This window comes from Capra hircus, chromosome 7, assembly GCF_001704415.2.
Source record: "Capra hircus breed San Clemente chromosome 7, ASM170441v1, whole genome shotgun sequence".
NCBI classification, from domain to species: domain Eukaryota; kingdom Metazoa; phylum Chordata; class Mammalia; order Artiodactyla; family Bovidae; genus Capra; species Capra hircus.
The window spans coordinates 94673083-94687607 of record NC_030814.1 but is presented as its reverse complement, the minus strand read 5'-3'; the positions used below and the strand labels follow the sequence as shown (position 1 = coordinate 94687607).

General features: G+C 51.5%; 1 protein-coding gene across 1 annotated transcript; it reads right to left on the bottom strand.

The window, feature by feature from the left end:
- MRPL4 (mitochondrial ribosomal protein L4) lies at nt 363-9512 on the bottom strand. Its single transcript, XM_018051023.1, has 9 exons — nt 9179-9512; nt 9026-9092; nt 8797-8947; nt 5636-5687; nt 3635-3752; nt 2626-2732; nt 2375-2484; nt 2218-2294; nt 363-1156 (listed from the first exon to the last, which is right to left on the bottom strand). Exons 1-9 carry the CDS (start codon nt 9233-9235, stop codon nt 1011-1013), a joined length of 885 nt encoding a protein of 294 aa, XP_017906512.1. The 5' UTR covers nt 9236-9512; the 3' UTR covers nt 363-1010.

Genomic DNA, 14525 nt, shown 5'->3' with positions numbered 1-14525 from the left:
CCCCCGTATTGGAACCTCAGAATCTTGACCACTGGACAGCCAGGGTAGTCTCAGATTTTTCTTTTTCCCTCAGTCAAATCTGAAACTTCATCACAGTTTCTGTCCACTGAGAACGTTCAAAGAATGTGCTGTGAGCTCTCAAGGGACTCCCGAGAGGCATTCCAGAGATGTTTTCAGTGGCGAGCTGCCCAGTCGATGGGTCTCTTTGGCCACCTGGGTGGGCCTGCAGGCCAGATGGCAGTTTCAGCCAACTTTAAAGAGACCAACCACATTATTCTGTAGTCTGTGTTGTGACTATTAAAGAGATAATAACTTGGGGGGGGGGGGGACAGATAACATCAGCAGACTCAAGAATCAGTATGTCGGATTGGTGTTTAAAAAATGTTTATTTGCACATTTATTGACCACACTGATCCTGACTCCATGTTTAGGGAAAATCCCTGTGATGGAAGCCCCCGTTTCCATGTTATACGCATTTGGAGAATCAGGCCCACAGCTGGACGGAAGGATGGTAGTAAACGGGACCATAAGCCCCATCAGGGATATGGGCACTTGGTCAGAGTGCCTGGGATTGGGAGGCAGCAACCAGTGGGTTCTCAGAGATGGCTGCTTCTCTGCTGTGTGCTCCCCGAGGCTGACTTGCCCTGGCAAAGTTGATCCTGGGTCATTTCTACAAACGGGGTCTTGAGGCAGCTAGGTACCCAGGGACGCCCAGCACCAGGGAAGGCACCAAATGGAATTATTCACAAAATGGCCATCAGCTGCTGTGCTTCCCCTCTCTGATTACAAAACAAAATGTGTCTGACACGAAACAGAGATGTGGTCTCTGGCGAGCTGCCTTCTTCCCAGTATTGACGCCTGCTTGGCTGCTCTCTGGGTGTGGCCTCAGCCTCCCACTGGGACCAGGGGGCCTGGGATGGGGAGGCGTCTCCCAAGCCCACTCAGGGCTTGGCCTGGTTCCGAGCAGGAAGGAGGGTGGTCTGTGTGCCCAGGGGGTGCGGGGTTGGGGCTCAGGGGAAGTCTCGGTAGGGCAGGCGGAAGGGGTAGAGGGGTGTGTAACGTGAGTCATGCCAGAGCAGCTTCTCTTCCAGGAAGGCGACGGTGGGCAGGGTCAGGACCAGGGTCTGGTGTTTGAGCATGCTGTGCACGTTCAGGCCTGGGGGCAAAGGGAAAGGGGGGCACAGTTAGGGCCAGTCCCCCCCTCCCCCAACAGAGACACCGCAGTCTAGAGTAGGGTCCTGAGCCCAGCAGCCTGGGTTCAACCTGGCTCAGCCGCTCACCCCTGGCAAGACCCTGGGCAAGGGGTGGTCCTCAGCTCGTCAACGTCAACCAAAACATCCAGGGTACCCCGACTCTGCCCTGTGCCAGGGAAGGGTTCCCACCTCACCTTCCCGTTGGGGAGACAGATGATAAACAGAGCAGATGAATAAACACAATGTACTGAGGGGGGTCCATGTGGCTGCAGGGAGTGACGAGGGAGGGAGGGGAGGGGAGAAGGGGGAGAGGAGGGCAGGGAGTGCAGGATCTGTGGGCCGCCAGATAAGCCAGGTTTTTACCCTGAGTGAACTGGGAGCCCTGGAGGGTGGTGGGCAGAAAAGGGATGGGATCTTATTCAGGTGCTCAGGGGCCCTCTGGCGGCCATAAGTGGGACTGGGAGGGGGATGAGAGATCAGGACAGATTATGACAGTTAGCAGGTGCCTGCTCCCAGGGCAGAGGCAACAGAGTGGGAGATGCTGAGGGCTGGCCCAGGGTGGTGAGAAGTTGCTGGATCCTGGACACGTTCATAGACAGAGCTGACAGGGTGCGCTAACAGACTGGAGTGGAGGAAGGAGGTCTTATGCACTGCAATGACTGAGACCCCCATGTGCTGCTGTCCAGGAGGCAGCTGGGCCTGCAATCAGGAGGCGAAGAGAGGGCTCTGGGGACTAGTCAACCCCTCAATGGATCGGGTGTCCTGCTCAGGGCAGCTCTGATCCTGTGTGTCTGAGTGAGGAGCCGGGTGGGAGCAGCCAGGGTGCCCTTGGACTCACTCCACCCCAACACTGAAATCCAAGCTTGGACTGATGCGACCTCAGAGCATTTCTTTAAGAAAGACATCATTCTCCCAGGGCTGGGCCAGCTGGGGGTTGTGTAGGGGAGGGCAGTCACTGCCCAGGGCCGCTCGGTGATTGAGTTATAGATACAGGATGTGAACTGGCCTGAGGCCTTTTGCTCACCGACAGCCGGGATCAGGTTGAAGGTCTTGAGCCCGGATGTGGCTGCTACGGCATTCTGGGGCATGTCCTCGTGTTCTCTGAAATACAGGCCAGGAGGTGAGCCCTGCCAAGGACGGAGCCTGCCCCCCACCGCCCCTGCCCAGGGCGGCCCCCTCACAAGTCTACAAAAAGGACGGAGTCGCCCCAGTGGCGGTAGCGGGCCAGCTCCATCAGGTACTGGGGGTCTGTGGTGGGCAACTCCAGGGAATCCACGATGTGCAGGTCATCCTGGTGGGAGGAAGGGACGGGCGGAGTCTCCTACTGCCCCCCTGGGAGCCACTTGGGCCCCCCTGCAGCTACTCAGGCTCCCCCACCCCCACAGGCCACATCCCAGCACACAGTGGCTCCCGGCAGGATCGGTGCTGTCACCTGGGCCAGCTTGACGGTCAGCGCCACCTTGAGGCCTTGCACTCTCACTTTCATGGGCAGCATGTAGTAGTAGCTGGTGGGGCCCCGGGGGCCATGGGCGATACCTCCTGCAGGGGCAGAGGGATGTGTGAATGGGTGAAGGCCCCAGCTGGGCTCGGAGGTCAGAAATCTGCCCCAGTGGCAGGCCCAGAGAGGAGGCTGCTGGCAGCCAGGCTGAAGTGCAGCAAAGAGGGTGGGGGTGTCAGGGAGGGGTGCGAGCGGAGGATGGATCAGGCACCACCTGGGACAGGTAACTTTGCCTCAGAGGAGCCTGGTGTCCTCAGCCATCAATCCCTGAGTGAGGATAATTCTACTCGGCTGCTCCCCCTGCTCGGCTCTGGGAGGCGGCAGGGGACCTGACAGGATGCCTCCCTCGTTCATATTCAGACAGAGGCTTGATCGCAGAGGGAATCAGGGCTGTGTGGGGCAGCACAAGGGGATTCAAGGGGTGGAGGGGACCCAAAGAGGATCATGGTGGGCTTCCTGGAGGAGGCATGGCCCAAACACAAGGGAAAGGGAAAGTTGCTCAGTTGCGTCCTGCTCTGCGACTCCATAGTCCATGGAGTTCTCCAGGCCAGGGTACTGGAGTGGGTAGTCATTCCCTTCTCCAGGGGATCTTTCCAACCCAGGGAAGGTTGAGAGGAATTGGCCAGGCAAATGGAAGATGACTGAGTCAGCTCTATCTGGTCAGGAAGGCGTGGAAGGGACAGGGGGGAGGGGGGTCTGCAGCCACCAGGGCCTGGAAGGCCAAGAGGAGGGGCTCAGACTTCATACAGGAGCTAGGAGGCTTGGGAAGATCCGTCTGGGTGCTGTGTGAAGTGTGGGCCAGGAGAGCTGAGCTGGGAGATGGGGCAGAAAGGGACTGTGGCCACGGCCTGATGAGAGGTTGAGGCCAGAGCTGCAGGGACCTGCGGGGAAGTGCTCAGTCTCGCCAGCCTCTGGCTGCACACACGTGGGCAGACCTGCTCACCTCCTCGCCAGATTGGGGAGCGGATGCTGCCGTGTCTGGCGCGCCCACTGCCTTTTTGCTGCCAGGGCTTCCGGCCACCTCCCCGCACCTCGGCCCTGGTCTTGGTCTTGGCGTAGCTCTGTGGGCACAGAGTGAGGAGAGAGTCAGGTTCACAGGCAGATGCCATCACAGCCGAACGGCACCAGGCCCACGGACAGGGCAGTGAGCTGGGAGGACCGGCTACTGCTGGGGAGCTGGAGAGGAGGCACCGAGACTGGGGCTCCATCAGGACAGGCAGAGTGCTTTGGGAGGGAGGGAGGGATAAAGAAGTCAAGAGCTCCCTCCTCCACTCCAGAACGTCAGCCTCAGAAGGACAGGGGTGCTGCTGCCTGGCACACAGTAGGTGCTTCGTATTTTTTGAATGATTTCCATGTGTCGTAATTAAAAGGAAGGTAAGGGCTTCCCTGGTGGGCCAGTGGATAAGAATCCGTCTTGCAATGCAAGGGACACCAGTTCAATCCATGGTCCTGGAAGATCCCACATGCCTTGGGACAACTAAGCTTGTGTGCCACAACAATTGAAGCCCACCCCCGGCTAGAGTCCATGCTCCAAAACAAGTGAAGCCACTTCAATGAGAAGCTGGTACACCACAACAAAGATAGCCCCTGTTCACCGAAACTAGTGAAAGCCGGCGTGCAACAATGAAGACCCAGCACAGCCAAAAATAAAATAAATAAATAAATAAATAAATAAAAATTTTTTTTTTAAACAAAAAAAGAAGAAAACAACCTGATTTTTTAAAAAAGGAAGGTGGGGGAATTCCCTGTCAGTCCAGTGATTAGGACTCTGTGCAGAGGGCCCGGGTTCAATCCCTGGTTTGGAAACTAAGATCCTACAAGCCAAGTGGCCAAAAAAATAAGAATAAAACAAAATTTTAAAAATGAAAGGAAGGTGGGATATGGGGAAAGATGTGGGGGTTAGAATCAGGGAGAGGTGTGGGATGGGGGATCCTGTGAGGCTTCCAATGCCAGGCTGATGACTTCATTCCCAGGGCCATGGGGAGCCAGGCAGGGCTCACAAGACTCGAGGTGGGCACATGAAAGGCAGGGACCCTGACTGAGAACGGCATCTTCCATGTTCTTGGCACCAAATCCAAACATCTCACGTTGCCCCTGCTGACCTCCAGGGCCACCCTGGGCTCTCTCTGATCCCACAGGCCTACAGGCCTTCGCCCGTGCTGCTCCCACTCCCTCCATGCCAGCCCCACTGCCCCCTCGACCTACTTAGCTCCTACCTATCACACAGCTGAGGTTAAATGCCCCCTTCTTCTGAGACACTTCCCTAATGATGCATTTACAGGCATGACTGTTTGACTCCCATTCTCCCATTCTGACTAGACTGGGAGCTTCATGAAGGCAGGGACCTTGCCTGTCATGTCCCCTAGCACAATGGCCAGTACACAGTGGGTGTTCAGAAAATGCCTAGTGGGAATTCTCAGGTGGTCCAGTGGCTAAGAATCCTTAGAAGCCTGGTGGGGCTGTGGGGGGTGGGGGGGGGCTATAGTCCATGGGGTCGCAAAGAGTCAGACACAATTGAGCACGCAGGCACACACTAGGGCTTCATCAACAGAACGGTACTGTCTCACACTTCTGGAAGCCAGAGGTCCAAGATCAAGATGTTAGCACAGTTGGAGGACTCCCCTCGAGGTCCAGTGGCCAAGCCTCCATGCTTCCAGTGCAGGGGGCCTGGGTTCAATCCCTGGGCAGGGAACTGGATCCCACATGCCACAGGAAAGACCCAGAGCAGCCCAACAAATAAATAAAGGTATAAGTATAATCAGTAATACATAAAAATAAATCTTAAAAAATTATCAGTGTTCATATCTAAGAAAAAGAAAATGGCCCACTGGGGAATGTTTCAGGAGAGAGAAAATGGGGCCTGAGCCATCCAGAGAAGACACAGCACAGCCTTCCTCTGCCTCTGCCTCAGCCTCACCCCGCCTGCCCTGCCCGGGGCACTCACAATTCTCTTGAAGTTCTTCTGCCAGATGGCAACCTGGTGCAGGATATCCAGCCTGCGAAGGAAGGAGATATAAGAGGGCCGGGTGCACTTAAAATGCTCCCCACTCCATGAGATGAAAACCCGGGCTCCTCCCATCCACTGCCAGGGCCCTGCATCCACTCTAGTCCCTCTCTGGGCCCATCTCGCACCACCTCCAGCCTGCTCCATGCCCGTTCTGTCACTTCTTTACAGACTAGCTTGCCTCTCTAACCCTATGCTGTCCTGTACAGTGGATGGCCATATGCACAGCTACTGAAGCCCTAAAAAGTGGCCAGGGCCACATGACAGTATTTCATATTTTTTAAAAAATACTTATTTATTTTGGGTTCCCCTGATGGTTCAGTGGTAAAGAATCTGCCAGCCAATGTATGTTCGATCCTTAAGACGGGAAGATCCCACGTGCCTAGAAGCAACTAAGTTCGTGGGCCACAACTATTGAGCCTGTGCTCTAGAGCCCAGGGGCCACAAGTACGGAAGCCTGGGTGCCCTAGAGCCCATGCTCTGCAACAAGAGAAGCCACTGCAATGAGAAGCCCGTGCACCGCAACTACAGAGTAGCCCCTGCTCGCCACAACTAGAGAAAAGTCCGTGCGGCATTGAAGACCCAGAGCAGCCAAAAATAAACAAATGAAAATTTAAAATATCTTTATTTAATTGACTGCATCAGGTCTTAGTTGTGGCATGTGGGATCTTTAGTTCTGGCATGTGAACTCTGAGTTGTGGCATAAAGGATCTAGTTCCCTGCCCAGGGATCCAACCCGGGACCCCTGCACTGGGAGTGCATAGGCTTAGCTACCGGACGACCAGGGAGGTCCCAACATTTTAGACTTATCAGGCCAAATGAAATATATTACTGAAATCAATCTTACTTGTCTCTTGCCATTTGAAAGAAAATGTGGCTACTGGAAGAACTGAAATTACACATGGGGCTCGCATTGGACAGGGGTGCCAGGCTGCTGTGCCAAGGGTTGGCAAACTATGGTTTGGTTCATTTCAGTTGATCAGTCATGTCTGACTCTTTGCAACCCTGTGGACTGTAGCATGCCAGGCCTCCCTGTCCATCACCAACTCCCGGAGCCTACTCAACTCTTGTCCATTGCATTGGTGATGCCATCCAACCATCTCATCCTCTGTCATCCCCTTCTCCTCCTGCCTTCAATCTTTCCCAGCATCAGGGTCTTTTCAAATGAGTCAGTTCTTCCCAACAGGTGGCCAAAGTATTTGGAGTTTCAGCATCAGTCCTTCCAATGAATATTCAGGACTGATTTCCTTTAGGATAGACTGGCTGGATCTCCTTGCAGTCCAAGGGATTCTCAAGAGTCTTCTTCAACACCACAATTCCAAAGCAGCAATTCTTCAGTGCTCAGCTTTCTAAGTCCAACTTTCACATCCATACATGACTACTAGCTTTGACTAGACTTTGACTAGCTTTGACTAGATGGACCTTTGTTGGTAAAGTAATGTCTCTACTTTTTAATATGCTGTCTAGGTTGGTCATAGCTTTTCTTCCAAGGAGCAAGGGTCTTTTAATTTCATGGCTGCAGTCACCATCTGCAGTGATTTTGGAGCTCCCAAAAATAAAGTCTCTCACTGTTTTCCTTGTTTCCCCATCTATTTGCCATGAAGTGATGGGACTGGATGCCATGATCTTAGTTTTCTGAATGTTGAGCTTTAAGCCAACTTTTTCACTCTCCTCTTTCATTTTCATCAGGAGGCTCTTTAGTTCTTCTTTGCTTTCTGCTATAAGGGTGATGTCATCTGCATATCTGTGGTTATTGATATTTCTCCCAGCAATCTTGATTCCAGCTTGTGCTTCATCCAGCCCGGCATTTCGAATGACGTATTTTATGGTTAGAAAGGCCAAGTCTGGCCTGCTGCCTGTTTTTGTAAATATGCTTGACTAGAACACAGCTACGGTCATCCACTTACTCATTGTGCACAGCTGCATTTGTACAGCATCAGCAAAGATGAGTAGTTGCCATGGAGATATTACAGCCTTCAAAGCTTATAATATTTACTCCCTGGCTCTTTACAGAAGTTTGCCATCCCAGCTCTAGGCTGGGAGCAACATCAGCAACCTCAGTGCTCATTCACTGCTATATCCCTGACACCCAGAATGGAATCTGGCACCTGGTAAGCACTTCCTAAGTATTTACAGAATAAATAAAATGCTTTCTCTCTCTCTCTCTTTTTTTTAACCTTGCAGCATGTGGGATCTTATTTCCCCAACCAGTGATGGAACTCATGCCCCCTGCAGTGGTAGCTCAGAGTCTTAACCACCAGGGAAGTCCCAAAATACATTGTTTTTAATTTTTTTTCCCTTTGGTCACCCCTTAGCAGATTGGATTCTGTAAAAACAGGGGACAAACCATACAAACATTATAGTAATAAATTAACAGCAGTTATTATCTGCCAGACACAGTAGACATAAGAGACATCAAACTCTTTGCAAGTGAAAACAGTCCAGGGAGTTGGCCCATATACTGTTGAGTATACAGTTTACAAGCTATGTGACCATAAGCAGATTTCTTAACTTGCCTGTGCTGTTTCTTTAGCTACAAAATGAAAATAAAAAAACCATAAAAAGGAATTCCCTGGCAGCCCAGTGGTTAGGACTTTGCACTTTCACTATGGAGGGCCCGGGTTCACTCCCTGGTCAGTGGACTAAGAGCCCACAAGCCACATGGCAAAAAAAAAAAAAAAAAAAAAAGTTAAAATAGAATGCAAATAGGCTGAGCCAGGCACACAGTAAGGACTTAACCACTGTTAGTGCCCATTTTTGCAAAAACCAATAACAGCAACAATAATCAACATTTCTATAGACCATATTATGGGCCAGAATTATCTCATTTAATCTCTTGAGGTTTGACAGAATGGAGACATCGAAACACAGGGGGAAGGTAGGATTCCAATCCAGTCACTCGGGATACAGAGCCCTGTGCCCTTAACCCACAGAGAACATTACCTCTCAACCCTCACCTTCACACAACTCTGAAGAAAGAAAAACCATCATTCCCTTTTGACAGCTGGAGAAAATGAGGCTTGAGCCCAGGTCATCCTGATTCCTAAACCCCCGATCCTCGTCCCTCTGCCACCCAGTTTACCATTTCAGCTGCCACTGACCTGGGCGCCGTGGAGAAAACGTCTGGGTGCAGCTCGGTCAGACCCACGCGCTCCTGCTCATAGCCCCGCAGAGATTCAACCCAGGCCTGCACCGGACGCCGGTGCAGGGGTACCGGGAGCTCGCACCTGCGCAGTACGGGTGCCTGGGGACCTGGAATGATTGGAAAGTCAGGAGTAAGGGTCAGAGTTCCCAGTCGCCACCCTTCCTGGGGTGACCAAGCAACCTCACCTGCGCTCGCCAAGGGTTCTGGTTTCTCCGCCGACTGCACTGCCTCTTCTGCCAGCGCGTTCAGGCCCTGTAAACGGTGGGCGGGAATGAGAGAGAACCCCCCGGGCCCTCCAGCTTTTATCCTCCGACCCCGCCCTCCGTCCTCGACCTCACCCGGCAGCCCCTGGGCCGAAGCCAGGCCCGGGCCCCGGCCCGGACTAGCTGCTGCATCTTCGCGTAGCTCTCCACGCTTAGAGAGGTCACGGCTTCCTCTGGAGTCTCGCGACGCCTCGAGATGACGTCACTCCCGCGACACCGCCTCCTCGGCTCGTTTTCGGCTTAGGAAAGCGGGGCATGGAAGATCGAGGACGGCGGGGCTCGCCTCAGCGTGCCCCTACCTCCGCCCCAAGACTAGCCCCCCCCAAACCCCAATTTTCTCTGCAGGCCTAAGAACCCTCTGCAATCCCGGGAGTGCGAGCCCACAGTGAGAAACACCGCCCCTTCTTCGGTCCCGCCCCCAAAGGGAGCCTGAGGGAATCCAGCCAATGAAACCTCCCTACTCAAAGGACACGCTCCTCATTCAGCCAATGAGCTGTTAAGTATGAAAAAAAAAGTTCTGGGGCGGGCACTAAAGGGAATATGGCCAATAGTTGTTACGGTTTTATATCGGCCACGCCCTCTAGGTCCCGCCCAATTGGGGCCCCGAAGACTCTAAGCTGAGGTTTCTACAGGAACGTGAATTTTTGTTTGTTTAAAAGCAGGGCGTTATCTCCCGCAGAAAGCCCTCAGGATAGGACCTGGAGGATAGATCCCCAGGGTATGTCCCCGTTCAATGCCTCAGGTTAGGGATGTGTCTCCCTCATATCCTTGGCCAAGATGTCGCGTCTCATACAGCCCGAGTTCTCAGAAAGTACAATGGAAAGTCCACAGATCCTAGCTTGCTCTCTCATCCTCTCTCACAATAGAAATCCAAATGCTCATTTTAAAAAATAATTTTATTCATTTATTTGTTTATTTAGGCTAGTTCTTCCTTGGTGCGCGAGCTTTTTTCTAGTTGTGGGGCACCGGCTTCTAAATGTAGTGGCTTTTTTGCCGAGCACGGAGCTCTAGGCGAGTGGGCTTCAGTAGTTGGGGTACGTGGACTCAGTATTTGCGGCCTCTGGGGTCTAGAGCACAGGCTCAATAGTTTTGGCTCACAGGCTTAGTTGTTCCGGGGCATTGGGATCCTTCGTGACCAGGCATCGAACTCGTGTTTCCTGCATCGCCAGGCCGATTCTTTACCACTACTGAGCCACCAGAGAAGCCCCAAATGTTCCTTTTCTAGGTTCTTTGCCACGTTCCCCGTCGGACCTCCAGGCGGCGCCACGAGCACATAGCAGCCTTTCTTGCCGGCCTCAGTTTAGTCGCTCAGTCATGTCCGACTTTTTGCGACCCTGTGAATTGCAGCACGCCAGGCCTCCCTATCCATCACCACCTCCCGGAGTTCACTCAAACTCACTTCCATCGAGTCGGTGATACCATCTAGCCATCTCATCCTCTGTCGTCCCCTTCTCCTCCTGCCCCCAATCCCTCCCAGCATCAGTCTTTTCCAATAAGTCAACTCTTCGCATGTAGTGGCCAAAGAATTGGAGCTTCAGCTTTAGCATCATTCCTTCCAAAGAAATCCCAGAACTGATCTCCTTCAGAATGGATTGGTTGGATCTCCTTGCAGTCCAAGGGACTCTCAAGAGTCTTCTCCAACACCACAGTTCAAAAGCATCAATTCTTCGGCACTCAGCTTTCTTCACAGTCCAACTCTCACATCCATACATGACTACTGGAAAAACCATAGCCTTGACTGGACGGACCTTGCTGGGCTGAACCTGAGCATTTGGCTGCCAGCGCCATTTGGACCGAGTTCAGTGGCTGAGAACATGTTTTCAGAGACAAATTCAGTGTACTCATCTGGAAGATGGGAAGGTTGCAAGATTCGATGAAATGATTGAGGCAAAGCATGTCATGCATGAAACATGCAGAGCATTATTATATTATTATTATTAACTGAAGGTGAGTTTTGTCATCAAATCAAGACAAGAACCAAGGCAGGGAAAGGGGTGGGCACTGGAGGACCTGAATGCTGTGCTAAAGATGTAAGACATTGTTTCTTTTCTTTTTAAAATTTTCATCTGATATATGACATATGGATATTTTTGTATTAATGAAAATTTACAATGTTATATTTCATTGTGTACTCTACTCTTGTAAGAACTGTGAATGTGTGTTTTAAGCTTCACATACTTTGCAATTTCAAAAGGTCTTTTAAATCCTTTATTTTGTACAGTCTTGTTTATTCACTTTATGTTTGCGTAATTCACACACCTAGTAAAGAAAATTTCAAAAACTGCATAAAGAAAACTAGAGTGAATGAAAAATCTGTCTCCTCCAACCTCTGTTCCCTGCTGGGCCCGCCCCACATCCCTTTCCCTTCCCAGAATCCACCGCCACAACCAGCTGTGTCTCTTCTCTGAGAACCAGTTTATTATTTTACAGGCAGCTTTTCCAAGTCTGTCCTGGGCAAGAGAGAATTTAGATTTTATGTGGTGAAGAATGGAACGGCACTTAGTTGCTTAATGATTTAGTGGGCACCTACCGTGTACCGCTGGGGTAAATCCAACAGACACCCTTGAAATACAGCTCAGTGCAGAAGGCTGAGAGATCGGAATGGGGGAGGGAAGTCGATAGAGTCTCTGAGAGCCCAGGGGAAGAACACCTAACCCATAGGGGCAGGAGTCTCACAGACGACTTCTCTGAAGCTGTAACCTGAGAGCTAAGGCTTAAAGTTCCATCAAGAGTTTGTCCAAAGGAGAAAATGTGATCCAGGCTGAGGAAACAGCAGTTGCAAAGGGCAGAAGTTGGGGCGGGGGCTGGGGGCAGGGGGAGGGAGGAGGGTTGAAGGGGTGGCTGGACCTTCCTAATGGCCACAGGCTTTGTTTATTGACTCATTCATTTCTGTTGACCCCACCTCAGGGTTTTTGCATTGTTGTTCCTTCAGCCTGGATCATACTTTTCTTTCTCTTTAAAGGCTTTTTTTTTTTTTTTTTTTTGACTTGGACCAACTGAATGGTTATGAATTTGAGCAGACTCCAGCAGATAGTGAAGGGCAGGGGAGCCTGGCATGCTGCAGTCCATGGGGTTACAGTCAGGCACGGATTAGCAACTGTGAACAATAGCAGGTTTTATTTTTTGTTTTTTTATTAGTCACTCAGTGATGTCGGACTCGTTGTGACCCCATGAACTGTAGCTCACCAGGCTCCTCTGTCCATGGGATTCTCCAGGCAAGAATACTGGAGTGGGTTGCCATGCCCTCCTCCAGGGGATTTTCTCGACCCAATCTCCTGGGTTGAGAGGCTGGAACCCGTGTCTCCTTCTTCTCCTGCATTGCAGGCAGATTCTTAACTGTCTGAGCCACTAGAGAAGCCCTTATCCTGCCCTATTTTTTTCCATCAGTATTTATCTTCTAATATCTTATATAACTTCCTGGATTTTTTTTTAATGTCTTTTGTCTGTCTCCCCAATTAGAGGAGAAATTTTTGTCTCCTCCTTGGCAGAAATTTTGTTCTGCAGCCAGTATAGTGCCTATAACACAGTAGGGACTCAAGACATGTTTCTTTTTTTAAATTTTTTATTTTATATTCAAGTAGAGCTGATTAACAATGTTGTGATAGTTTCAGGTGGACAGCAAAGGGACTCAGCTACACGTATGCATGTATCCATTCTCCCCCAAACTCTCCTCCCACCCAGGCTGCTGCATGACATTGAACGGAGCTCCCTGTGTTACACACTAGATCCTGCACTGTATGGATAAATGTTGATTATCCATTTGAGTTTTTAACGTATTTATTTTAGTTTTACCTGGGCTGGGTCTTCGTTGCTGAACACAGGCTTTCTCTAGTTGTAAGACCGGGGACTGTTCTCTGTGGTGTGCGGGGTTCTTATAGCGGTGGAGCACGGGCTCTTCAGCATTCGGGCTTCAGTAATTGCAGCATGCGGGCTCTAGAGCGCAGGCTCAGTAGTTGTGGTGCACAGGCTTAGATGCTCCATGGCGTGTGGAATCTACCCGAACCAGGGATCGAACCCGTGTCCCCAGCATTGGCAGGTGGAGTCTTATCCACTGTGCCGCCAGGAAGTCTGGTTTTCCTTTTTAAATATAGCAGTGTGGACATGTCCATCCAGACTCCCTAAATATCCTTCCCCTTCCTGAGTGAATCCCTTCATTCATCATCCTGATGCAGTGCTCAGTCACTCGTGCCGACTCTTGGTGACCCCATGGACTGTAGCCCACCAGGCTCCTCTGTCCATGGGGATTCTCCAGGCAAGAATACTGGAGTGGGTTGCTACGCCCTCCTCCAGGGGATCTTCCCAACCCAGGGGTCAAACCCAGGTCTCCCACATTGCAGGCAGATTCTTTACTGTCTGATCGTCAGGGAAGCCCTGATGCAGATATGTTACCGAAAACAGAATCGTCTCTGTCTCTTGGGTCTCAGGATCTGTATCCCCCCTGAAGTCATGGGCAAATAAGGTACCCAAAGAATGATTATTTACCCAATTACCCTGGAATCATATAGACACAGGTTTGAATCTAGGGGCTGCTGCTAAGTGGTCAGGTGTCCCTGGGCATGTGGTTATCACTTTCAGAGTTCAGTCTCCTTATTGGGAGATGGGACACCCACAACCTCTCCCCTGATTAGCTGTGTGGTTGATGAGTTCTCTTTCTTTCCATCCTCAGCCCCCACAGTGTCTCCCCGCTCCCCACAACAGAGAGAGCCTGTAAATACCTAACTCAGATCACGTCCCTCCTCGGTTCAGAACCCTCTATGCCTCCTTTTTCACTTAGGGCAAAAGCCAAAGTCCTCACTGGAGCTCACAAGGCCCTGCAAGACCTGTCCCCACTACCCCCCACTGTCCTTCTCTTTCCCTGTCTGGTTTCCAGTGTGCTGGTTGTTCTAGGCTCCCTCCGTGGCGGGGGCAGGGGGAACACTGTGGGGGCTGAGGATGGAAAGAAAGAACTCATCAACCATACAGCTCATCACGGAAGCGTTTGTGTGTGTCCCACCTCCCATTAGGAAACTCTACTCTGAAAGTGCTGACCCTGTGCCCAGGTAACGCCTGACCAATTAGCAGCAGCCCCTGGATGCTCTGGTTTTCTCACCAGAACCTGTCAGTCTCACACCAGCCCCAGGGCTTTTGCACTAGTCATGCCTTCTACACGGACCACTCTTCCTGAAATATCTGCATGGTTCACTCCCTCACCTCCTCGTGTGTGTTTAGTCGCTCAGTTGTGTCTGACTCTTTGCGACTCCATGGACTGTACCCCGCCAGGCTCCTCTGTCCATGGAATTTTCCAGGCAAGAATACTAGAGTGGGTTGTCATTTCCTTCTCCAGGGGATCTTCCCAATCCAGACTCAAACCCGTGTCTCCTGCCTTGCAGGCTGATTCTCTACCCACTGCACCATCGGGGAAGCCCTCACCTCCTTCAGGTCT